The 25,754-nt window shown below is 45.2% G+C and overlaps 2 protein-coding genes and 1 non-coding gene across 4 annotated transcripts in view; 2 read left to right on the plus strand and 1 right to left on the minus strand.

Moving 5' to 3' along the window:
- The window catches only part of NDUFS1 (NADH:ubiquinone oxidoreductase core subunit S1), a 67,998-nt gene extending 60,872 nt beyond the window's left edge, over window positions 1-7,126 (minus strand). The window contains exon 1 of the mRNA XM_073633370.1: window positions 6,971-7,126. The gene's annotated coding sequence lies outside the window, so the exon portion shown is untranslated. The remainder of the gene's footprint in view (window positions 1-6,970) is intronic.
- Window positions 7,127-7,334: 208 nt separating this feature from the next.
- Window positions 7,335-15,483, plus strand: EEF1B2 (eukaryotic translation elongation factor 1 beta 2). 2 transcript variants are annotated; one of them, XM_073633371.1, is made up of 6 exons: window positions 7,335-7,484; window positions 11,381-11,503; window positions 11,721-11,853; window positions 12,790-12,856; window positions 13,685-13,810; window positions 15,270-15,483. In XM_073633371.1, exons 1-6 carry the CDS (start codon window positions 7,372-7,374, stop codon window positions 15,422-15,424), a joined length of 717 nt encoding a protein of 238 aa, XP_073489472.1. In that variant the 5' UTR covers window positions 7,335-7,371; the 3' UTR covers window positions 15,425-15,483. The 2 variants fall into 2 exon arrangements, with proteins under 2 accessions (XP_073489472.1, XP_073489473.1); XM_073633372.1 differs by having other exon boundaries at window positions 7,370-7,525.
- LOC141101934 (small nucleolar RNA SNORD51) lies at window positions 9,877-9,951 on the plus strand. The gene has a single exon (XR_012235063.1). It is a non-coding gene; the product is annotated as a small nucleolar RNA SNORD51 (small nucleolar RNA).
- Window positions 15,484-25,754: the final 10,271 nt, after the last annotated feature.

Here is a 25,754-nt window from a genome sequence, read left to right on the forward strand (position 1 = left end):
GACATTTCTCTCCTACATGTAAAAATCATCATTTATTTGCTAGAAAATTACATAGAACCCCAAAACATTATATATATTTTTTTTAGCAAAGACCCTAGAGAATACAATGGCGGTTGTTGCAACTTTTTATCTCGCACGGTATTTGTGCAGCAATTTTTCGAACGCGTTTTTTTGGGGAAAGAAACAGTTTTGTGCTTTAAAAAAAAACAAAACAGTAAAGTTAGCCCAATGTTTTTGCATAATGTGAAAGATGAAGTTACGCCGAGTAAATAGATACCCAACATGTCACCCTTCAAAATTGCACACTCTCGTGGAATGGTGCCAAACGTCGCTACTTAAAAATCTCCATAGGTGACGCTTTAAAATTTTTTCCTGGTTACATGTTTTGAGTTACAGAGGAGGTCTAGGGCCAAAATTATTGCTCTCGCTCTACCGATCGCAGCGATACCTCACATGTGTGGTTTGAACACCGTTTTCATATGTGGGCGGGACTTACGTATGTGTTCGCTTCTGCATACGGACATGGGCGCTTTAAATTTTTTTTTTTTTTTTTTATTGTTTATTTTACTTTATTTATTTTAGTTTGACACTTTTTCCCCCCCCAAAAATTTTTTGATCACTTTTATTTCTATTACAAGGAATGTAAACATCCTTGTAATAGGAATATGGCATGACAGGTCCTCTTTACAGTGAGATATGGGGTCAATAAGACCCCACATCTCACCTCTAGGCTGGGAAGCCTGAAATAATAATAAAAAAAAAACAATCTTGGCTTCGATCGTAGCGGTGAGTCGGTAGAAGCACCGGAGGGTGGCGGGAAGGGGGGGGGGCGTCCCCTCTCGCCTCCCATAAGAATGATCAAGCAGTGGAACAGCAGCTATGATCATTCCTATGGTGTAGGAAATCGCTGGCTGAAAAAGCTGATATCTGAATGATGCCTGTAGCTGCACCCATCATTCAGATATACCCGCTCAAAGTCAGGGACGTCATATGACTGTGGGCGGGAACTGGTTAAAAATTGCGGAGTATTGCGGGCTATTGCAGAGTATTGCGGGGTATATTGCAGAGTATTGCGGGGTATATTGCAGAGTATTGCGGGGTATATTGCAGAGTATTGCAGGGTATATTGCAGAGTAGTGCCCGCGTATATTGCAGAGTAGTGCCCGCGTATATTGCAGAGTAGTGCCCGCGTATATTGCAGAGTAGTGCCCGCGTATATTGCAGAGTAGTGCCCGCGTATATTGCAGAGTAGTGCCCGCGTATATTGCAGAGTAGTGCCCGCGTATATTGCAGAGTAGTGCCCGCGTATATTGCAGAGTATTGCAGGGTATATTGCAGAGTAGTGCCCGCGTATATTGCAGAGTAGTGCCCGCGTATATTGCAGAGTAGTGCCCGCGTATATTGCAGAGTAGTGCCCGCGTATATTGCAGAGTAGTGCCCGGGTATAATGCAGAGTAGTGCCGGGTATTATGCAGAGTATTGCAGGGTGTTGTGCAGAGTATTGCAGGGTATAGTGCAGAGTATTGCAGGGTGTTATGCAGAGTATTGCAGGGTGTTATGCAGAGTATTGCAGGGTGTTATGCAGAGTATTGCAGGGTATAGTGCAGAGTATTGCAGGGTGTTATGCAGAGTATTGCAGGGTGTTATGCAGAGTATTGCAGGGTATAGTGCAGAGTATTGCAGGGTGTTATGCAGAGTATTGCAGGGTGTTATGCAGAGTATTGCAGGGTATAGTGCAGAGTATTGCAAGGTGTTATGCAGAGTATTGCAGGGTGTTATGCAGAGTATTGCAGGGTGTTATGCAGAGTATTGCAGGGTATAGTGCAGAGTATTGCAGGGTATAGTGCAGAGTATTGCAGGGTATTATGCAGAGTATTGCAGGGTGTTATGCAGAGTATTGCAGGGTGTTATGCAGAGTATTATGCAGAGTATTGCAGGGTGTTATGCAGAGTATTGCAGGGTATAGTGCAGAGTATTGCAGGGTGTTATGCAGAGTATTGCAGGGTGTTATGCAGAGTATTGCAGGGTGTTATGCAGAGTATTGCAGGGTGTTATGCAGAGTATTGCAGGGTGTTATGCAGAGTATTGCAGGGTTGGCTGAGCATTGAGGGATGGATGGATGTGACAGCAATTGTCACTGAGCACCGCTGTGGGTACTACACATCCAGCCCACAGCGGTGCTGCCATCCGATCCCTCCCCCTCTCCCCTCGCACTGTACCGATCGGTACAGAGAGGGGAGGGAGGAACATGTGAATCATTTGACGGAGCGATCACATGGTAAACGGCCGCGATAAGCGGCCGTTTACCGTGATCCGTGATGCGCCGGGTCCTCTGGACCCGGCGGTCACGGAAGTTCTTGGGTGCGCGCCCCAGGGGGCGCGCGAGAGCAGTATTCTGGGAGGACGTCCATGGACGTCCACCCAGAACTAGCCGACCGCGCTGTTGCCGTCTTTCGACTATGGCCCGGTCGGCAAGTGGTTAAAGGATAAGTTAACCCAGTGTTTCTCAACTCCAGTCCTCAAGGCGCACCAACAGGTCATGTTTTCAGGATTTCCCTCAAATGAAACGGCTGTGGTAATTACTAAGGCAGTGAAACTGTTTAAATCACCTGTGCAAAATAAAGGAAAGCCTGAAAACATGACCTGTTGGGGCACCTTGAGGACTGGAGTTGAGAAACACTGAGTTAACCTTCTGTAATGTACCAGCCCCCGCACCTCCCCGATCCCCCATTTTGGCAGCGGGGGAGAGGAGGGTGTCCCCCCCCCCCCCCCCGTTTTCTGCCACAATCTAAAGAAAAAGCTCCACCCACATGACCACATCATTCATTGATTCACAGGGTTTTCTGTGAATGAATGTGCTACAACTAAACGACAGCTTTTGCGACTGTCAGCTTGTAATTCTCTATGAACTACTAAGGCGCTGTTGAGCGCTGTGGAAGTTCACTAATTTTTTCTGTCAAGGGGGGAACTGCCTGTACAATGTAGGATAACATATACTAGGGCTTTGAAAGGATGGACTTTATAGGCATACTTATAATTCTAATAAAATATTTAGTTATACATTTTTAAACAAGATACACGAGATAAAATACATGTAAAAGTGCAAAAGTGATTAAAACCTTCTCCCCACTCCACAAATCCATCAAGAAACCTGGGCGTCAAGGATACAATGGGGGGCCTAGGGAGATTATGAGTAAAGCAAATAACCCAAAGGTAATAGCATAAATGGTGACCTAGGCAGGTCATTTCCTATAGGTAGTCAAAAATGGGTCACATAGGCCGACTCAGATGGTGTAATAACTGCTTTTCAAAACATACGTAGCTTGCTCGACTAAAATAGACCAAGACCAAGGTCTATAAAAGATATAACTGTACATGAGGCAAGTGTCTCTACATCAAAGGCTTATGGCAAAAAATACCACGGTCATCAACTGATCAAATCTGAATGTAAAATACATGGGAGCCAAGTAAAGGTCCAATAGTATCTCAAAATAGATGCCAGAACCAGAATATGGTATTATTCACAATAAAACACAGGGCCAAACACACACAAGGCTCTTAGATAAGGTAAGATATAGGTTCACATGGTGTCCTGGAACGTTAAGGGGGTGTAACCAGCAGGCTACACCCCCTTGATCCTTTATAGATCTTGGTCTGGGTCTATTTTTGTATTGTCCTGCTGCTTCATCTGGGTCTGTGTCCATTAGGATGTTCTGCCTCCTTGACAGCAAGGACAATAATCTAATTTGTATTGACCCATTTTTGACTACCTATACGAACTGACCTGCCTGGGTCACCTTTTATGCTATTACCTTTGGGTCATTTGCTTTACTGAAAATCTCCCTAGGCCCCCATTGTACCCTTGACGCCCAGGTTTCTTGATGGATGGTGGACCGGGGAGAAGGTTTTAATCACTTTTACATGCATTTTATCTTGTGTATGTCTAATATCTTGTTGTTATACATTTTTAAGTATGCCTATAAAAGTCCATCCTTTCAAAGCCCTAGTATACATTATCAAATTAAAGGACGTGGCATAGCCTATTCACACTGTCCACAGCGCCACCCTGTGGTGAAAACTTCTATATACATTGCTCCTGTACAATGACAGTCTTCAGGAGTCCTGCATGGCACCAATGATCTGCTGATTGTGGGTGCAATGCTTTCCAGGCTCCTAAAACAAAACAAAAAAATAGTAAATGTGTATTTTATTTCCTGCAAAAAAAAAAAAAATGTGCATTTATTATTTTTTGTTAAAAGGTGAACTTATTCTTTAAAAAATTTACCCAACTGTATATGGTGTAAATGAGCCCTTAAGGTGCATTAACACCTGAAAATACACCCTGCCTGCGATTATATGTGAGAACCGCTGCCAGCTCTTGCACCTAGTCACAGCCACTCGCAAGTAATCTCTGCAGTGACTTCAGGGCCGATCACTCACATATGATCACTGCATGAGTGATTACATAAGAGTGGCTGCGATAAGCTGCAAGAGTCTGCTATCTCCCAATCCTTTCAATGGGGCTGCTTCTCACAGCTAAATCGCAGGAACCCCCGCAATCGCAGGCAGGGTGCAATCACACAGAGATATGTGTATTTTCTGCATGGAACGCTGGTTCTTTCTGGCAGAGCTAGCAGAAAATCCTGCGTAAAATACACACCTGAAGTCTGGGTATTTTGTCAGTGGGAACACATTTGGGGCACCTCCAGCACTAAACGTATGTACTTGCATGAGGTGTGCTGTAGGGTCTATGGATGCTGGCTACCAGGGAATTATTACTGTTGGACTGGGATCTATCGTCACTGGGGGGGGTCGGTCTATTGTTGATGGAGGGGGGTGCAATCATTGCTGGGAGAGACTACTGTTGAGGGAAGGGTCTCCTGATGCTGCTTGCTGGGTAGAGCTGAACGATTAATCGTTAAGAATCGAAATTTCGATTCTACAATTCTACTCCCCTCCCGATCTTAAAACTGCATTTCCCAATTCTTTGTAACAAGTGCAGAAAGTTATCTGCTCATTTCTGACAAAAAAAATCCAGGCAGCCTGCCAAGTTCAGCTCAACACCACCGATAACGATAATCATTCTTAGATGAAAGGGATGAACTTCTGTCTGTAAATGGTCAGTTTAACCACTTAAAAGACTAAACCTTTTTCTGACACTTGCTGCTTACAAGTTAAAATCAGTATTTTTTGCTAGAAAATTACTTAGAACCCCCAAACATTATATATATTTTTTTTAGCAGAGACCCTAGGAAATAACATGGTGGTTGTTGCAATATTTTATGTCACGCTGTATTTGTGCAGCGGTCTTTCAAATGCAATTTTTTGGGGAAAAAATACACTTTAATGAATTAAAAAAAAAAAAAAAACAGTAAAACTTGCACATTTTTTTTTTTTTTTGTATAATGTGAAAGATGTTACACTGAGAGAACCGTGATCTTTATTCTAAGCAAAAACATTGTGATTCTCATTTCAGCCAGAATCATGCAGCTCTATTGCTGGGATATCTATTGTTGCTGGGATCTATTGTTGCTGGTGGGGGATTTTGTGGGGGGTCATTGCTGGGAGAGATATATTGTTGGAGGAAGGGTCTCCTGATGCCGACTACTGGCAGGTCTATTGTTTCAGGGGGTCTATTGTTGCTGGTGGGGGATCATTACTAGGAGGGATCCACTGTTGAGGTAAGGGTCTCCTGATGCTGGCTACTGGGGGATCTATTATTGCTGAGATCTACTGTCGCTGGGGGTTATCTATTGTTTCAGAGGATCTGGTGGTGGGGTTATTGCTGGGAGGCATCTACTGTTGAGATAAGGGTCTCCCGATGCTGACTACTGGCCCTTTGCAGAAACACAGGATCCATGCCTTCCTTACTGACAGAAGGACAATCTGCCTTGTTTACATATTGAACTGAATGATTAGCGGGTGCCGGCGGAACCCGCTGATTGGCTCCCGCTGTGTAGAATCACAGCGGGAATGAGCTGCCGGCAGCGCGCTCTTGCGCCCGCTACCTGAAAGTGCAGGATCACATATGTATACGTGATCCCGCGCAGCGTGGCTGCCCTGTAGCAGTGGTCAGTAACTGATTAAAGAGGTGGTAAAACCCGCTTTGTTATTTTTACGTACAGGTAAGCCTATAATAAGACTTACCTGTGAGTAAAATGAAATGAATATTCACCCTGCATGCAGCCACTGACATCACTGGTGCATGTGCTCACACTGTGCCAGACCTTCAGAGCTTCTTGCCGGAACTAAGTGCTCCCACGCGCATGCGCGGGAGTAACATCATCGTGGCTCCAGCCACTCGCAGCGCCGGAGCCTGCAAACTCGAAAGAAAGCCCAGGGGAAGATGTCAGCTCTCACTGCACGCCGCTGGAAGGGCTTCATTCTAAAAAGGTACATATCTAATGATGTGCTAGTATGCGATGCATACTAGCACATTATGCTATTGTATTACAGGTGTTTTTTTTTTTTTTTTTTTTGCAGCGGTTTACTACTGCTTTAAACACATATTGGTACATAGATCCAGCTGTGTGTCTGGGCTCATTGATTACTACAGTGCTGGGTTTAGATGTGTATAAAACTATACACCGCGTTCATGTAAACAGAGCGGATTTCAGTCATGTGAATGAGCCCCAGTGTCAGGATAGAAGGGCTTTTACCTTCAGGCCTGTAGGAGGGAAGTAGTTGTGTATATATGACATGTATACAGTAATGAGAGGTGTACAGATTGTAGGCGGACTACACATCTGTAGAGGACAGAGCAGGCCTCACAGGGACCAATAATAATAATAATAATAATAATAATGGTGTCTCTATGGTGTGTAGCACAGAGCTCAGTCGCTCGTTCTATGGGAAGTCCGAGCTGTCAAGGACACGAGAGTCACCTCTCTCCCCGGCCACACACAGCCCGGCCTCTCCCTCCACACTGTGCCCGGGAAGAGACACGACACCCCGCCCGCCCCTCACTCACCCCACAGCCGTCCCTTCAGGACTCTCCGGCTATTTGGCCTTCTAGACCACAACACAGTCCCCTGTCCCCACTTGTAACCAATATGGAGGACTCGGCAATCTTCGGAAAGCGGGTCTGGACCAATCGGAAGCTGCTCTAGTCTTTCGGCTCTTTTCGGAACACCTTCGGCAATGACCGGACAATTAGTACCGCCGATGTCCGGACACCCACGGATTACACTAAAGACAGTTTTTCCGTGTGTATCTCCACATTTGTATACATAAGGAGCAGTATTTGTGAAACGCTATTGTAGTAATAGAAATGAGTAGAAAAAGGCCTTTCCCTTAATAAAAATGTCGCCGGTCACCTCACCGTGACTTTACACGTAACCCCGCCCTGTAGGGCGTGTCCGGGGAGACGTCATGTCTATAAAACCAATGGGGTGCAGGTTGGAGGCCTCTTTCTTCCACGCGGCTATAGAGCGAGAGGTGCAGTTATGGGTTTCGGAGATCTCAAAGCCAACACCGGCCTCAAGGTGCTGAATGAGTTCCTGGCTGATAAGAGCTACATCGAGGGGTCAGTGTGAGAGAAGTAAATATCTCCAGTCAGGGCGGCTCGCTGTGTGTGGAGGGGATGAGTCTTGTATGGGGGGCTCGTTGTGTGCGTGGTGTCATTACACCCGATGTTCAGGCTGGTGTAGGCCCGACTATAGGGAGCGGACAGCCCGGGCGATGACCTGGAGCCGCTTCCTATGGGGAGCCGGAGACACGTGGTGGGGAGGCCTGAGCTGGGAGGAAGGAGGCCGCATTGTCCGGACTGAGGCCTGCAGAGAGAAAGGCCTGTGCAGAGACCACACCTCATATACTGCATAGGGGGGGCTGTGATGGCTGACGAGAGAAAAATGATATATATTCACACCCTAGTATAGGGCAGCCCACCCTCTGTGATACAAAAATCTCAATGAAATAAAAGGAGATGCACCTTGCTTTGTTTTGTTGCTCAAAAAAAAATTTCCTGACAGCATTTTAGGTGCCGTTTAAAATGAATGAGACCTTGTTCTCACCTGAGTGATTTTCTGCTTGTAGTGCTCATATGCTCAACAAAATTCCATTCATTTCAGTGCCTTCATCTAAGTTTTGATGCATGTAGTAAAATGACTATTGCTGGAGAGTATATGAGCTTCTTAAGCAGATTGTCCTCTTGCACTTCAATGGGAATGCCTGGGAAATGCTCAGCATAAGCATTTTGTTGTCCCCCCCCCCCCCCCCCCCAAGGCCCCATTCACACCTGAGTGTAGCGGTTTGTCGTGCGTATTTGCGCTTTTCCATGCAGTGTTTGAGCTTTGGTATTTTATTAGCCTATAGGAAAAATGATCATCTGGTTTTTAGAACTTTTTTTTTTTCTGTACATCTGCTTCCTGGGTGAAAAATGCCAAAATCTGCCAGATTTGAGCGACAAAGGGTCCAGAACTTGTTTGAGCTTTAGGTGACTTGGAGATGTGGACCATCTCCATAGATTTTTTTTTTTTTTTTTTTTTTTTTTTTTTTTTTTTCCCTCAGGTGTGACTGGGGCCTTATCTCCTAGTGTCAAACACGAGGTCCATGGGCTCAATCTGGTCCTCCAGGCCATTTAATGTGGCCCTCACACCAGAACTCTTCAGGTGGAGCTCTGTTCCACCACATCTGGTTCTTGCTCTGCTCACCACTTGTAATTGTAAACACAGGACAGCTCTTCTCTTGGCAGCTTTCACAGATCCCTGGCTGCCCTGTGTTCATGGTGGACATGAATCTTCTAACTAAAGTTCCGCTTTAATAGTGATGGGCTTTGCTGCGTCTTGCTTTGACATATTCATCATTAACCACTTCAGCCCCAGAAGGATTTACCCACTTTCCAACTATGGGGGAGTGCGCTGACTGGGAGTAGAGCGCTGTTCCTAATCACTAGTGCCAGCCGATCTCTCTACTTCCCTGACAGAACAGGGATCTGTCTGACATTGACAGATCCCCCTTCTGGCTCTGAGGAGTGATCACCGGCGGACATCATGGCCACATGCATTGGCGTGCCTTATAGCTCTTAAAGCGGCCGACTTGCACCAGTGGTTTGCGCAGCTATGCCAACCTGCCGCTTTATGACGGCAGCTGGTTGTCAAGCAGGTAAACATTACCTAGTTTAATGGTGTTTTGGGAAAATTATGCAAGCTCTGGGGTTATGCTTGCTCTTGAATACAGTAGAAAGCACAGGCTGGCAACTCGACAGCTACTGACTTGTTTTGGCCTTAGGCCATTTTTTGATTAAGGCTGAAACGCGTCAGATTTTTTGGATGTTGTTGCTGTAATGCTTAAATATTTTCTATGGAGAAGCTGTTGAGTTGCTGGCCTGTACTTGTGGATCTTTTGTGAGCCAGAACACCGACTACTCTACACACCAACTATACTATATAGGGGTTGAGCTTGGGTGAGTTTTTCTCTTGCTACTTGAATACATCAGCCCTTGATTTGGAGCACCTATGAATGTCTGTACAAGTTACTAGCCCTGTGACTAATGGTCAGTATTTGGCTAAGCAGTGAAGCAAGACTAAGGCTGTGCCAAGGGAAGAACTGCTGCAGTTATGTGAGGCACCTTGCAGTACATGTTGCAGCAGCCATCTGTTTGCAAATCTCTGGCAGTCTTGATGTACTGAAGCTTTTTTGCCTCCTACACGGTTATTGGCCAGTGAGGTTACCCATTATGGTGATGGGCCAGTAACACCCAGCCAGTGGTCCTGGCTACATAAGGTTTGGTGCCTGCATTTGTGGTGCCTGCACTTGAACCTACATCAGTTTTGAACCCTATGAGTCAGTGAAGGTAGGTACAGGGAAGCTGTACATTTCATATTTTTTCAAACAATTTAGTATTCTGCACGAAATTGCTTAGTGCTTTGTTGCAGGCTGGTGATATGATGAATGAATTTAATCACCATCTTTCGGCTGAGATGTGATGTACACTTTCTATTCTGACACCAGTCTGACAAGCAGAAGGTTTGGCTTGTCCATTGTTTTAGAGCTTCAAGCAGAAAATGTCTCAGATGTTATTGGTGTCTACGAGTTGCTCTCCAGTGAGAAATGTTTGCCTTGAATGGCTGTTGGATGACCCCTAAAGGTGCTCTTGGTAAGGCAGTGTATTTGAGGAATTGGGTTCTGTTCAGGTCTAAAGTTACCCATACACTGTACGATCTGGATAGTCTTACAGCTCGCGTTAGGGGCTGGCCATACACAATGCAGTGGTAAATATAAATAACAAACTATATGATTAGGGAGCAAAATCTCTCATCCACTCTGAGAATAACAGACAGAAGTGATATACTGTATATACTATTAGAGGTTGAATCAAATTCAAAGATCACATTTTTTTAGACCCCTTTCACACTGGGGCGCATGTAATGTGCCCTGCTCCCATGTAATGTGGCTTCCCTCCATGTAAAGATTACTTTAAATGTAATAGTAATGCCTTCTATTACCTCCTCCAGTCTATCGGCCTCCACCTTCTCTGGGTTCAGATGCTGATCTTCCTTGCAGTCTTTAGTTTTTTTTTTTTTTTTTTAACAAACATGTTATACGTATCTGCTTTGTGTAATGGTTTTGGAGTGCCCCAAGAGTTTGCTCCTGCCTTTTGAGTGCCCCAATAGCAAGCTGCAAATTATAGTATAGCAAGCCCCTATAGCAAGGTAAAAAAAACTTCTGCCACTCACTTCCTGCCCAGGACTACATGTCCCATGAGGCATTGCTCCTCACACATTCACAAGTTCTCAGGCACTTGCTGACATGTATGGATGTACTGAGCTGTAAAGCAAAGTGTCACAGCATGTGTACCAGCCTGTCTGGACACTGATGGGTTAAGATGGATGCTAAGACTGCAACTTGACCACCTACCTGTAGGCTGTGCATGGCCTACCTAAGCCTGTCAGAAAATCTGTGACTGACCCTCCCATCCTGACTAGGCAGCAGGTTTGGAAGTTCATGTTGTAAACCTGCACTGTCCTCTCCCTGTCACAGCTGCAGCAGAGCTCAGTTTGAGGAAGAGGGGAAGAAGGCACACCATGTTTTGAATGAGTCGTTTCTGCAGTACATGGGGCATATGTCCAACATATAGGAGGGCCACTCACCGACTGTCAAGGAGATGTACACCACTTGCATGTATAAATTTAAAAACCCTTTTCCCAAAACCATTTTTAATCTATTGGACAGTGGAATGCTTGGAAGCAGCATGTGTTGACAGATTGACTGCTCACTAACATACTGTAGACTTGGATTGGGATGTTTATGCACACAGGCTACAACCTGCAAGTCTAATATGTTTATACTCGTGTTGAGAGCAGTGTTGGGTCTGGCAGTTTAGCACATTATGACTGGCATTGTCAATGTATTTGTACTAATGGTGTTTTCCTTCTTTTAGGTATGTTCCCTCCCAAGCAGATATTGCAGTATTTGAGGCTCTCTCAGGAGCTCCCCCTGCTGAGCTTTTCCATGCTTTACGTTGGTATAACCACATCAAGTCATACGAGAAGCAAAAAGCCAGGTGAGTAATCAAGCTGCCTCCCTCACTCAGGAACAGATATGCAGTGGTGTGGCACATTCCTAGTTTGTAAGATGAAGTCAATATATGCCTGATTTAGAATAAAAAAAGTTCACTATGCTCTGAAGAGCTGAGCAGAACTAGTGCTAGAATTTCTTGTCTCTTTAGTCCAGATTTTAAGCCTTACATTCCTAAATTGACTAAACCCATCTGCTTATAGTTTGCCTGGAGTGAAGAAACCCTTGGGAAAATATGGTCCAGTGAATATTGAAGATACAACAGATAGTGCACCTAAGGATGCTAAAGAAGATGACGATGATGACATTGACTTGTTTGGCTCAGATGATGAAGAGGTAAATTGGCAAAATACATGGTCAACTTAAAGTGCAACATTACCCATAACTTGATGATCTTTAGCATACCTCATTAATAACTCGTCTACCCAAGTCAGTGTGCTTCAAATTGTCTCCAGCATTGTTGCTAGTGGCAACCATTTTGCTGATGCCAAGAGCCCCTGAACATTTTTATTTTTTTTTCTGTAGCTATACCAGCAAAAGGACAGCCTGAAGTGGTATAGCAGGACTTAATTTTCTGACTTGAGTTCCACTTTAGTAGTTTTGGGCATTGCTATGGTGCATTGACAGATTCATCAGCAAACTTGGAGGATGTTGGGAAAATTATGCAAGCTCTGGGGTTATGCTTGCCCTTGACTAAATCAGCCCTTGATTTGGTGCACCTTTGAATGTGTCAAAGTTGCTAGCCATGTGACTTGGTCAGTATTTGGCTAGGCAGTGGCACAAGACTTAAGGCTGTGCCAAGGGAAGAACTGCTGCAGCTATGTGAGGCACCTAGCAGTACCTGTACATGTTGCAGCAGCCATCTGTTTTGATGTGCATATCTTTGGCTCTTTATGTGATGCTTTTAGCCACCTACATGTTTGTATTGGCCAGTGAGGTTACCCATTATGATTGGCAGTTAAGAGAGACCTAACCATAAGCTCCATCACTACCTGAAACAGCCAGTGGCCCTGGTTATATAAGGTTTGCTGCAGATGTGGTGCCTTTGTACCTAGGAGTCAGTGAGGAAAAATATGAACTCCCCAGTTCTCAGTACCGGTCTTCAAACAGTTTAGTGTCCTGAGCAAAGTTGACTGGTGATATGATGAGAGAATTCACCATCTTTCGGCTGAGATGTGATGTATACTTTCTATTCTGACACCAGTCTGATGAGCAGGAGGTTGTGAGCATTTAATGTGGTCACCTTTTTTCATTTTTGATGTTCTCCCACAGGAAAGTGAAGAAGCACAGAGAATCAGAGACGAGCGTCTGGCACAATATGAATCAAAGAAATCAAAAAGTGAGTTATTGTAATTGTTTAGAAATCCTGAAGTTGTAACTTTGAAGTCACAACAGGGTTATGTCCACAGATACTGGTCTGGAATTGTGTTGCCAAGTCACAGTTCCAGCATTCCTCCTGTGGCAGAGAAAAGTGTTCAGCAGAGATTTCCCCTCAGTCTCTCTGAAGGGGGTCCTCTGTGGCACCAACATTTATACCCAAAGTTCCATGAGTTTGTCTGCCAGTCAATAGCGGTTTACATATTTTTTCTTCATAGGGGAGATTTGCACTTTGGTGATCTGTTGCATTACATTGCATGTTAACTTGGGCTGCCACAAATACAAAAACACACATGACTCTTTATCAATGCTGCACCCTACTACACATGTTGTGCATTGCCCTCTCCTGTACCCTTACGTTGGGTTATTGTGCTGTTCATGTAACCAGTGCATTGTGGGCCCTTGAATTTGAAAAGCCTTATACATTGCAGTGTCAGCAGCACTGCTTTGTTGCAACTTTACTGGTTAAGGTTTTGCTCAACCACAGCAAAAACTCAGAATGCTTATGGAAGCTACACCACCTTGTGCTGCAGATCACAAGGTAGGTTGCTGGTAGCCTATTCATGACTGGGTAAACCATGATTGTGTGGAATACTTCCCTTATTTCATTGTAAACTTTACAGGTATGATTCTTTTAGATTGACTTCAGAAACACTATTCCTAAAAATGTGACCTAGTAAATTTTAAAGGTCACACCTAAAAATCCAAAATATGTTTAGGAGACCTGCATAATGACTTTCAGACAGCTGTTTAAAACAAGCTTTTTAACAGTCAATTTTCTGTGTTGTAGAGCCTGCACTTATCGCCAAATCTTCCATCCTGCTTGATGTGAAACCATGGGATGATGAAACAGACATGGGAAAATTAGAAGAATGTGTTCGAAGTATTCAGATGGATGGCTTGCTTTGGGGCTCATGTAAGTATATTAATGCCTGTATTGGAGCATTACTATGGTGGCTTATATGATGATTAAAACATCACCATCTTTCGGCTGATAGCAATGATGGATTGTTTTTATTTTCTGATTTGCCAGTTTTCTCAGTTGTAAATAGTTTGAGAAAAAGCATAAATTGCTTGCCTGTTTAGGTTTCTAATCGAAGTTTCTAATCTAAATTAACTGGAGTCCATTTTAAACTTTATATTTGTTGCCTGTTATACACAAATGCCCTTAAGCCTTAACCAATTTTTCATGTGCCCTATGAAAGCGGTTCCACTTAGGCAATGTTTAAGGGGCTTTATTTGTTTTGTTGGCACATGTCTTGCTCCAGAGTGTAGGCACTCAAACAGGAGGTTTGTTAATCACCAGATTACAGGTGAAAATGGGGTGGGGGGTTGGGCAGGAGCCTGAAAATAATGGCACCACATGTCAAATGATTGCAGTATATTACTGCTTGGTTTTGGTTTTAATAGGGCTTTAAAAAATGCAGGCTGTGACATTACCTGTACTTAAAGCGGGGTTCCACTCAAATTTTTAATTTAATCTTACCCCCTTCAGTTGCATAGATATTCAAATGCCACACTTTTTTTTTTTTTTTTTTTTATATTGTACTTTATTGTGGCACTTCCTGTCTCTCCTCCCATGGGAGTAGGCATGTTTATTGCCTTTCCCCGGCGTGGCACTGTCTCCTAGGAGCTTAGAGTCAGGCTTCCCAAGATTCAGTGCGGGAACAATGATCATGCACATGAACAAGCTGTGAATGAACAGTGTTCACCGCATCCAGGAAATCAATGCTTGTGGGCTTCACATGCCCACAAGCAAGATGGAAACAGCCAGCATCACATTTTTTAAGTTACTCTTCAGTATGAAAACAGACAGAGGCAAATATTACACCCAAACTGAGTATTTTGGGGTTAGCAAAGTCTCAATGACCTAAAAAAAAATTGGTTGCCAGACTCCCACTTTAAAGCGGTGGTAAATTATCACCTTGTAAAACCCCCATTCTGCTTAAAAGAAAAGGTGAAACATTTTTCTATAGGGATGAAGAATTTTTTTTTTTATGGTCATTCCCTCTGTTCTCATCTGCAGCATAGCTGGGGAGAAGCAGCAGCACACTGAACTTGCCAGTGAATGGCTGTGCAGCAGAGGTGTCAGAACAAGTCTTATCAAAGGAAAGTAAATTGTGTTGCCAGCACAACTAGAGAACTGACCTGTGTGCTCTCCTGCTTAGTGTGGTCCGTTCATAGGAAAGCAAGGGGACTGGCTTCCTTTCTCATACAAGTACATGGTATAGCAGGAATATGAAGTGCTGGGGTAACAAATGCTTTAAGTTAATGGCTCGAAGTGAACTTGTATTGGGGGCAAGAATTCAGGCAACCACTGCTGACTTGTACTGAAAGTAGCCTTTCTCACTTAGTCTAACTTTTCTTTCTACCAGCCAAGCTTGTTCCTGTTGGGTACGGCATCAAGAAGCTGCAAATCCAGTGTGTCGTGGAAGATGACAAAGTTGGCACAGATGTCCTAGAGGAGAAAATCACAGCATTTGAAGACTATGTACAGTCCATGGATGTTGCCGCTTTTAACAAGATCTAATTGCATATACAACACTGCACTTCATTGGCACTTGAAATAAAAACTTGCTGAGATTCCAATTTTGTGTTCTGTGTATTATGTGCTGTTCTGTAAAATCTGATGGATTCACACTTGAAGGAACAATTTATTGCAAGCATGGGACCCAAATGAACATGCTCAAGATGGAGTATCGCAGAAAAGGACCCCAGGAGTGCTTTGGTTCATAGTAACTCAATATGCAGCCTGGTTTGACAGCTCTAAACACATCTGTTTGGCCTCATGCACACTGAACATCTAGCTGCTCCTAGGGGTGTTTTTTTTCCTGCATGTTTTATCCTGTGCCCATGTACATAGGTGTTTAGAGGCAGGAAAATACCCACTGCAGAGCATCCAGGAACAGCTGTTTTGACAGTTTAACCACTTCAGCCCTGGAAGAATTTACCCCCTTCCTGACCAGGCTATTTTTTGTGATATGGCACTGCGTTGCTTTAACTGACAATTGTGTGACGCTGTACCCAAACAAAATCGTGTCCCCCCCTCCTGCAAATGGCTTTCTTTTGGTGGTATTTGATCACCTGTGGTTTTTATTTGTGCTATAAACAGTGACAATTTTTGAAAACCCTTTTACATTTTGCTATGTCCCCAAAAATGCAAAAGTTGTAGCGTCTACAAACTGAGAAAGATTTATGGCTTTTCTATTACTACCCTGTTTCCCTGAAAATAAGACCTAGCATGATTGTGATGGCTGTAATATAAGCCCTAGTTAAAGTCCTTTTGTAGGGCTTATTTTCAGGGTAAGGCTTATTTTCTGGGAAACAGGGTAGGGCTTATATTGCAGCCATCAGACAATCACGCTAGGTCTTATTTTTGGGGAAACAGGGTAGTAATGGCAGTGATTTCTTTTTTTTTTTTTTTTTTGTCTTTCAGGACAGCCACCTGAGACCTTGGCTCCTCCCCTCTGTAGGAAACTCTGCACCAGCTTCTATAAATTTCCTCCTCCCTTGCTGGCTCCTCAGTTGTTTCCTCCAGAGGGGAGACACCATAGGATCCAAGCCAAGGGAGCCAGAGGGAGGCTCAGGCAGCATGTCCTAAGAGGAGTAGACTCCTAGGACAAACCAGGGAGGATCTTGGTGTGCAGACCCACAGCGGTTATGGCACTAACCTGGACAAATGTTCCCTTCTATTGCCATCCCTGAGCACAGGTGGGGGGGTGCCCTTTCAAACACCAAGTGCGGTGGAACAGAGTGCAGTCCCATGCCCCTAGCAGCGTGTGAAACTGCAACCACGCCGGGTACTGGGACTGCCCGGCCTGTTGCAGGTGACGTCATGTCTGGCCGAAGGGGCGTGCGCTTCCGGGTTTTGGCTGCGAACATTGAAAAGGAGCCAGGCATGGGCTAGAGAGGAGCCATTCATGCTGTAGAGACAGCAGAAGCTCCGGAGGTGACACAAGGATGGCGAATGCAGAGGAATCAGACCGCACTGCTCCAGCCATGTAAAGGTAAGGGGAACCTAGGGTGTAGCTCCCCTGGCCTGAACACACACCCCCCTCTACATTTAGCAATGTGGGACATATGTGGGGGGGGGGGTAGGTAAAGGACCCTCTAGTGTCAGAGGGTGGTTCAAAGGGACCCTGGTGAGGCAAGCCCAGATGAAAATGTTGCACTCCTGCAATTATGCAGGGGAGGGTACTGTGTATTAATTTTGTGGGGTTTTTTCTTATGTCTTCAGAAAACCAACAAAACCAGGGCCCCTCATATTTCAAAAAGGAGGTGCCCTTCCTGTAAAGTTGCCCTTAGAGATTCCTGGGGGAAGGCATTATGTAAGGAATGTATTAGTAAGTTAGTACAAAAACATTCTTCAGAGCAGGGTGAGGTAAGGGCATCTGTTAAGGAATTGTCCAATACTTTTGAATCCTTCAAAACCTTTTTCCCTTATTGTCTTTCAGGACAGCACTTGAGAGAGTGACTCCTCCCCTTGCCAACAGGAAACACCTCTTCCACCAAACTTTAAAAGGAGGCTCCTTTCCACACATTGTCAGTTTTTGTGTTTCCTCCGGAGGGAACACTTCGTGGGGAAGTCAGGGCTCTCAGGTGCTGTCCTGGGAGCTCAGGTTTCCTGGTTTTTTTTCATCAAACACTTTTTACCTCATGAGAGCTGTTCCTCCCATTCCACAGCTGAGGTGAAGTGCTGCTGGCTGGGCTCCCTCTCCCTCTTCATATGGGCTCAGGGTGAGTCCGACTGTCGTGGGCATCGCTCCTAGGTGGCGGCAAGACAGGCGGTGGCCGTTTACTATATTTTTTTTCTCAGGTCCACCGCCTGTTGCTCATTGCACCGCCGCCATATTGGGGATGGCAGCGGGGCTCCATCCGCCGGAAGTGAGGCATCCGGAGGGGGCGGCGCCCACGGAACAGGCGTGCGGTGTCATTTCCGCCGGAAATCGCAGAGGGAAAGGGGAGGAACGGGGCTGGTGCTTATTTAGCGGTTCTGGTCCGGCGCACTGGTGCTATTGGAGTCCGGAACCGGCGTTTAGCCACACAAACACAGCAAGCGCTCCTCGATGGAATCGATGGCGGCAGCGAGTGGGACAGGCACAGGCAACAGCAAGGCCCAGGTAAGGTGCAGTTGTATACTGTCTTCCCTGTACTGTGGGGTCTCTCTCTCTCTCTACCCCCCCCCCCCCCCCCCCCCCCCCCCCGGTGGCAGGGGCCTGTCTGGGCACATAAAGCAGTTAGCTCTTACTGTGCACCTGTGGTGAGCATCCTTGGGTATAGGACAGGTTGTCTCACTGGGATGGTTTCTTCTTTTGTCTCATGGCAGGCCAAGAGCTCTGATCCAGTGGCAAAAAGAAAATGTCCTTCATGTAAATCCAAGCTACCTGAAGGATGGAAGAAGACGTTATGTCAAGCTTGTATTGATTTGCTAGTTAAAGAAGAAGCTTCTTCCGCTTGCAGCGACTTGATTGCATCAGTTAAAAAGGATCTTGATGCGACTATTCAATCATTTCGCTCTTCCCTAGCAAACCCATCCCTGAGTCAGCCTACTACCTCACAGTCCTCCCAAGGCTCACTTATAGTCCCGGTGATGGAGACTGAGGCATCTCCTACCCCAGAGGGACATTCCCCCTCTCAATCTGAGGATTCTGATGAGGGTGAGGAAGGAGAAAATTTACCTTCAAGATTTAAATTGTCTTTAGAACAGGTAGATGGCCTGTTAAAAGCAATCTATACCACACTGGGTCTGGAGGAGGAAAGAAAGGAGTTATCTCTGCATGATAAAATTTATGCAGGGCTTAGCGAGCACAAAAATCGCAATTTCCCAGTACACTCTGTTATTTCTGAAGCTATTAAGAAAGAGTGGGCAGAGCCAGAGAGAGAGCCTTTCTTTCCCAAAGCCTTAAAAAGGCGTTTCCCTTTTGATGAAGATCCAGCGGCGGTTTGGAACAAAAACCCCAAACTAGATGCCGCGTTTTCCCAGGTCTCGAGGTCTACAGATTTGGCATTCGAGGACATGGGGGTGTTGAGAGATCCCATGGATAAAAGGATGGACCAGCTACTAAAGAGGGCTTGGCAATCCATCATGGGAAATCTTAAACCTACTATGGCAACTACAGTGGTATCCAGAAATATGGAGTTCTGGTTAGAGCAACTTAAGGCCCATATCTCAGCAGACTCACCAAAACAAGAAATTTTGGATTCATTTTCAACTCTGTCTGCCGCTGTCGCATTTATATCGGATGCTTCAGCGGAATCAATTAAAATGACAGCTAGATCTGCTGCCCTAGCCAACTCAGCCAGAAGGGCTCTGTGGTTGAAAACTTGGCCGGGGGACGCGGCATCCAAAAACAAGCTGTGTGGGATACCGTTCCTGGGTGACTTGCTTTTTGGACCTGATTTAGATGCGGTTCTAGATAGAACTGCTGATAAAAAAGTCTTTTCCCATTAAAAAGAAAAAGCAGCCAAACGGTTTTTTCGTTCCCAAAGGGCTCAAGAACAAACCAAACCCCAGGAGAAAAGAAAAAATTGGCCATCGCAGAAGGGTAAAGGCAAAGGAAATGTCCTTTTCCATCCTCCTGCAGCCTCCGGTAAAGCACAATGACTTGTGCGTACCAGTGGGGGGAAGGCTTCAAAGTTTCCTTCCCCTTTGGGCCAGCATGACAGAAAGTCTGTATATTTTGGACATGCTGTCCCAAGGTTACAGGATAGAGTTTTCGGATCGCCCGCCAGAAAGATTCTTTGTAACAAACCTACCAAGGGATCTAACAAAGGCTCTGGCCATGAAGAACCTTTTAAAGGATCTGAGGCACCAGAGGGTAGTGATACCAGTATCCCCAGAAGAACAGGGTCAGGGTTTCTATTCACACATCTTTTTGATAAGAAAACCATCCGGAAACTTCCGTCTTATCCTCAACCTAAAACCCCTGAACAAGTCAGTCCTATACAAAAAGTTTTGTATGGACTCAATTTTCACGGTCAGAAACATTCTGACAAAAGATTGTTTTATGGCATCAATCGATCTGAGGGATGCTTATCTTCATATTCCTGTAGCACCTCAGTCCCAGAAGTTCCTGAGGTTTGCGGTGAATATGGGCAAGGAGATTATACATCTTCAGTTCAGGGCCCTTCCCTTCGGCCTGTCGTCAGCTCCTCGTATTTTTACGAAGATAATGGCGGAAGCTCTCGCCCCTCTTCGACTCCAGGGGATTGCGGTAATTCCATATCTGGACGACCTCCTCTTTTTTGCCCCATCCAGGGAAAAGTTGCAGGAGGATTTGAACAGATCCCGCAGTCATTTGGAGTCACTAGGGTGGATAGTGAATGTTCAAAAATCAAATTTCATCCCAGCTCAGCAAGTACTGTTTCTGAGTTATTTGATAGATTCAGTGGAGCAAAAGATTTTTCTCCCAGAAGAGAAAAAGATCAAGGTCCAAAGGGTAATAACGGCACTACAAACAAATCAACTGATTTCAGTCCGAAAGGTTATGTCGGCTCTGGGGACATTAACCTCTTCAATGCCAGCCATCCAATGGGCAAGGCTGCATTTCAGGACTCTCCAGAGGTTCCTTCTAAGGACATGGAACCACAGGACGGAGAGTTTGGATACAAAAGTAAAGATTCCCACCAGAGTCAAACGTTCACTTTGGTGGTGGAAAAGTCAGGTGGTACTGCAAAGAGGTCTTCTTTGGTCTTTTCCGACCGGGAAAGTGGTCACAACAGACGCCAGTTTGCAGGGATGGGGGGCCCACATGGGTCAAGCCTTAGCGCAGGGAACATGGTCCCAGTTCGAGGCCCAAAGATCCTCAAATTGGAGAGAGCTGAAGGCAGTTGCCCTAGCATTAGCTTTCTTCTCTCAAAACCTCATAGGTTGCCATGTCCAGATTTTGTCGGACAATGCCACGGCCATAGCCTACCTGAACAAACGGGGAGGCACAAGAAGCAGGGCCCTTCACTTACTGTCAGTAGAGATTCTGGAGTGGGCAGAGAACCACTTACTATCTCTATCCGCAGTCCATCTAAAAGGCACATTGAACGAAGTAGCGGATTATCTGAGCCGACAAAAAGTTCAGGAATCAGAGTGGAGTCTGAACAGGAAGGTGTTTGCATTAATCACCAGTGTTTGGGGCCTTCCGCAGGTAGATCTGTTTGCTTCAAAACAAAACACGCAGCTCCCGAATTTTTTCTCCCTTCAGAGAGACATTTGCTCTCAGGGGATAGATGCTCTGGCACATCCGTGGGATTTTCACCTGGGGTATGCTTTTCCTCCATTTCGATTAATCCCTCTAGTGTTGAGGAAAATACTGAAAGAGAGAGTATCAATCATTTTGATTACTCCATATTGGCCAAAGAGAGCTTGGTTTTCCACGATTCTGCAGTTGACAATCAAACCATGTTGGCATCTCCCGCTCAGTCAGGATCTGTTGATTCAGGGGCCAGTGCTTCATCCAGGGGTAGACAGGTTAAAGCTCACTGCCTGGTATCTGAGGAGCAATTAATGAGAAGCAAAGGCTTTTCAGAACGTTTAACTGCTACGTTGCTTTCCAGTAGGAAAAAGGTAACCAGGGATATTTACGCCAAAGTATGGAAAGTCTGTTTCTTTCTGTCATTCCGAACATAGGGGGGTTAAAGACCTAGTTTCAGTGCTGGAATTTTTGCAAAAGGGTGCAGACAAGAATCTGGCGGTCGGCCCTCTTAAGGTGCAGGTGGCTGCCTTGGGAGTTTATCTGGAGAGATCCTTATCTTCAGAAACTCTGATCATGAGATTTTTCAAAGCACTTTCCAGGTCGAGACCGGTACCGGTGAAGCATTTCCCAAATTGGGATCTCTCGGTGGTTCTGCAGGCTCTGGCAAAAGAACCATTTGAGCCTTTACACATGCCATATCCCTAAAGAATTTAACTTTGAAGACTATTTTTCTGGTCGCAATTACTTCAGCAAGAAGGATTAGTGAACTGCACGCCCTATCAGTAAAAGAGCCTTTTTTGTCAGTTTTTCCTGATAGAGTTGTCCTTAAAGTAGATCCGGGGTTTTTGCCAAAAGTGGCAAGCTTTAGTAACAGGTCTCAAGAGATTACTCTACCAACCTTTTCTGCTAACCCTTCGGGTGCAAAGGAAGAGCAGTTTCACAATTTAGACGTAAGACGTATCCTATTACAGTATTTGGAAGTAACAGGAGGGTTTAGAGTTTCAGATTCATTATTTGTTCTTTTCTCTGGAAACAAGAAAGGCCAACAAGCATCAAAAGCATCATTGGCTAGATGGCTTAAGACAGCTATTTCTGTAGCCTATTCTCAAATGGGTTTATCTTCCCCGCTGGGAATTAGGGCTCATTCAACAAGAGCCCAGGCCACTACATGGGCAGAAAGAGCTGGTGCCACCCCAGATCAGATTTGTAAGGCGGCTACGTGGTCAAGCTACTTAACGTTTGTCCGTCATTACAGACTGGATCTCCTATCAGCAGGTTATCAGGCTTTTGGCAGAAAGGTTCTGCAGGCTGTGGTCCCTCCCTAGGGGGGTAAGTCTCTATTATCCTCTCAAGTGCTGTCCTGAAAGACGATAAGGGAAAATTCAAGTTAGACTTACCGGTAACTTGTTTTCCTTGAGTCTTTCAGGACAGCAGCATCCCGTCCTATTGTTTTTTCATATATATACTGTGACTAATCATATCTCGATTATGTGTTCCAGTTTGGGGCCGGAGGTTCTCTACTACTACTGACAATGTGTGGAAAGGAGCCTCCTTTTAAAGTTTGGTGGAAGAGGTGTTTCCTGTTGGCAAGGGGAGGAGTCACTCTCTCAAGTGCTGTCCTGAAAGACTCAAGGAAAACAAGTTACCGGTAAGTCTAACTTGAATTTTTGAAGGGTTTCAAATGCCACAGCTTCAGACTGCTCCCCCAACACAGACAACATTACCAATAACGCAGGCAATAACCCTCCACTAGCGCAGGTCTTTCAGTAGCCCCTAGAGTGGAGGCGGAAGAGCATCCTGACAGTGCAGCATCCAGCTCCCAATATTCTGAGGGTGAAGCTCTGGATGGGGATTCCAGAAAGCCATCTGATACAAACTCTCATTAGAAGAGGTAGCTCATCTTTTAGGGGCCATTTATACCACACTAGGTATATCAACAGAAAATAAGTTATCCTTGCACGATCAGATGTATGAGGGCTTAGGGGAACAGGAAAAGAGGAATTTTCCTGTTCATGAGGTCCTAATAGAGGCTCTTGAGAATGGCAGGAGCCTGAAAGAAAACAATTTTTTTTTTTTCTAAAGCCTTAAAAAGACTGTTTCCCTTTGCAGAGGATCCAGCATCAGTATGGAACAAAACGCAAAAATTAGATGCAGCCTTCTCGCAGGTGTCAAGGCACACGAACTTGGCATTTGAGGATATGGGGGTTCTATCCGAGGCGATGGATAAAATGATGGACTTGTTATTAAAGAAATCATGGGACTCAACAGTGGGCAGCCTGAAGCCAGCTATGGCGGTCACAGTGGTGGCTAGAAATGTAGAATTCTGGTTAAACCAATTACAGGCTCACATTGAAGGAGGAACTGCGGAAGAGCAGATCCTAGCTTCATTTCCCACAGTGCTGTGAGGTATTGTGTATGTCGCAGACTCTTCAGCAGAACTGGTTTGGATAGCAGCCAGATCCTCCACACTAGCCAATTCCACAAGGAGGGCCCTATGGCTAAAGACATGGCAGGGAGTCTGCGTGTCCAAAATCAAACTCTGTGGGATTCTCTTTACAGGGGACCTGCTGTTCGGTCCGGGGTTGGAGAAAGTGCTGGACCGAACAGCAGATAGAAAGAAGGCGTTCCCATTAAAGCGTAAAGCAAATTTGAGTCAGCCACAACAGAATAAGAAGAGGCAAAGAGGGAACACAAGATCCGCTTTACAACTCCCAAAATGGAGACCCAGAGGAAACCTTGGGTTTGGAGAGGGAAAGGCAAGGGAGGAGTGATTTTTCGTCGTCCTGACCAAACCCACAAAAAATGACAAAGTAGTCACAGTGGGAGGAAGACTGGGGGCCTTCCTCCTGCAATGGGAAGAAATATCCTCCTACCGATTTATTCTGAGAACAATAAAGGAAGGATATCTAGAGTTCTCAAGATCACCCCCAAACAGGTTATACACCACCAAACTTCCAAAAGACAAGGAGAAGGCCAGAGGTTTAATGAGATCCTTAAAGGAACTCAAAGAACAAAGGGTAATCCTCAAGGTACCAAAAGAAGAGAGAGGGCAGGGTTTCTACTCCCACGTATTCGGAGTGCAGAAAACCTCAGGAAAGGTCAGACCAATCCTCAACCTCAAACCTCTAAATTTGTCTATAACCTACAAGAGGTTCATAATGGATTCCATATATTCAGTAAGGGCGTTATTGCCTCCAAACTGTTATATGGTTTCCTTAGACTTAAAGGACGCGTACCTCCACATCCCGATACACCAGGATTGTCAGAAATTCCTAAGGTTAGCAATAGAGACGAAAGAGGAAATCATGCACCTTCAATTTCAGGCTCTACCCTTCGGCCTCTCCTCATCACCCAGAATTTTTACAAAAATTCTGGCTGAAGCTCTGGCATCATTACGGATCAATGGCATAGCCATCATTGCCTATTTTGGATGACCTTCTCCTGTTTGCAGAGACGCCTGGGAAGTTAATAGAAAACCTCAAATATATGCAGACGTTCTTAGAGAGTCTAGGTTGGCTGGTAAATTTGGGAAAATCCAATCTACAACCCACTCAACAAATAATATACCTAGGGTATATCATAGACTCAGCTCAACAAAGAGTGTTCCTACCCAAAGAGAAAATAGGAAAAATTCAGAGGGAAGTAAGCATAATACTGGCCAACTTACCATGTGCCATAAGGCAGATAATGTCAACGCTGGGACTGTTAACATCTGCAATCCCAGGGGTACAGTGGGCAGGCCTGCATTTCCGGCCACTGCAGATGTTCCTGTTAAAGATATAGGATCACAGGCAGGAGTCCTTAGACACCAAGGTTCTATTAACAGCAAGGGTAAAAAGAACCTTATGGTGGTGGAGGAGAACAGTGAACATAAACAAAGGACGGCTGTGGAGCCTACCCATTTCCCAAGTCTTAACTACAGACGCGAGCTAGGCTCTCAGATAACACAAGGGACTTGGGGAAAGGAGGAGAGGATGAGATCATCCAACTGGAAGGAATTGAGAGCAGTATGGTATGCACTTCAAACCTTCCAGAAAGAGTTGAGAGGTCTTCATTTGCAGGTCAGGTCCAACAATTTGTCAGTGGGGGGAACAAGAAGCGGAACCCTGTGGACCTTAGCAGAGGAAATCTTGAAATGGGGAGAAGAAAACATACTCTCATTGTCAGCAGTCCACTTGAAGAGGGATTTAAACAAAATGGCAGATTTCCTCAGCAGGAAAAAAGTGAGAGAAGGCGATTGGGTGCTAAAACAGGAGGTATTCGAGCAGATTGCTCAAAAATGGGGAATACCTCAGGTGGACTTGTTTGCCTCAAAGGAAAACCGGAAAGTCAGAGCGTTCTCCCTGGAAAGAGAGGACGGAGCACTCGGGGTAGATGCATTAGCACAGAGGTGGGCATTCAACAAATGCTATGCCTTTCCCCCACCAGTACTACTACCAGTGGTAATAAGGAAATTACATATGGAGAATACAACACTAATTCTCATAGCACCTTACTGGCCCAGGAGACCGTGGTTCTCTATGCTCAGAGAACTCGCGGTAGAACCCCCCTGGTTATTACCGATCCAGGAAGATCTACTCTCCCAGGGTCCAGTACACTGCCCCCAAGTGGAAAGATGGAACTTGGCCGCATGGTGTCTGAGGAGCAGTTGCTGGAAGCAAAAGGGTTCTCAGG

The sequence above is a fragment of the Aquarana catesbeiana genome, linkage group LG06, assembly GCF_042186555.1.
Source record: "Aquarana catesbeiana isolate 2022-GZ linkage group LG06, ASM4218655v1, whole genome shotgun sequence".
Classification (NCBI taxonomy): Eukaryota; Metazoa; Chordata; class Amphibia; order Anura; family Ranidae; genus Aquarana; species Aquarana catesbeiana.

Coding starts and splice junctions, on each gene's coding strand:
- EEF1B2 (XM_073633371.1), top strand. CDS start 7,372: ATGTCTATAAAACCAATGGGGTGCAGGTTGGAGGCCTCTTTCTTCCAC. Junction 11,854..12,789: donor TTGGCTCAGATGATGAAGAG/GTAAATTGGCAA, acceptor GTTCTCCCACAG/GAAAGTGAAGAAGCACAGAG. Junction 12,857..13,684: donor TGAATCAAAGAAATCAAAAA/GTGAGTTATTGT, acceptor TCTGTGTTGTAG/AGCCTGCACTTATCGCCAAA.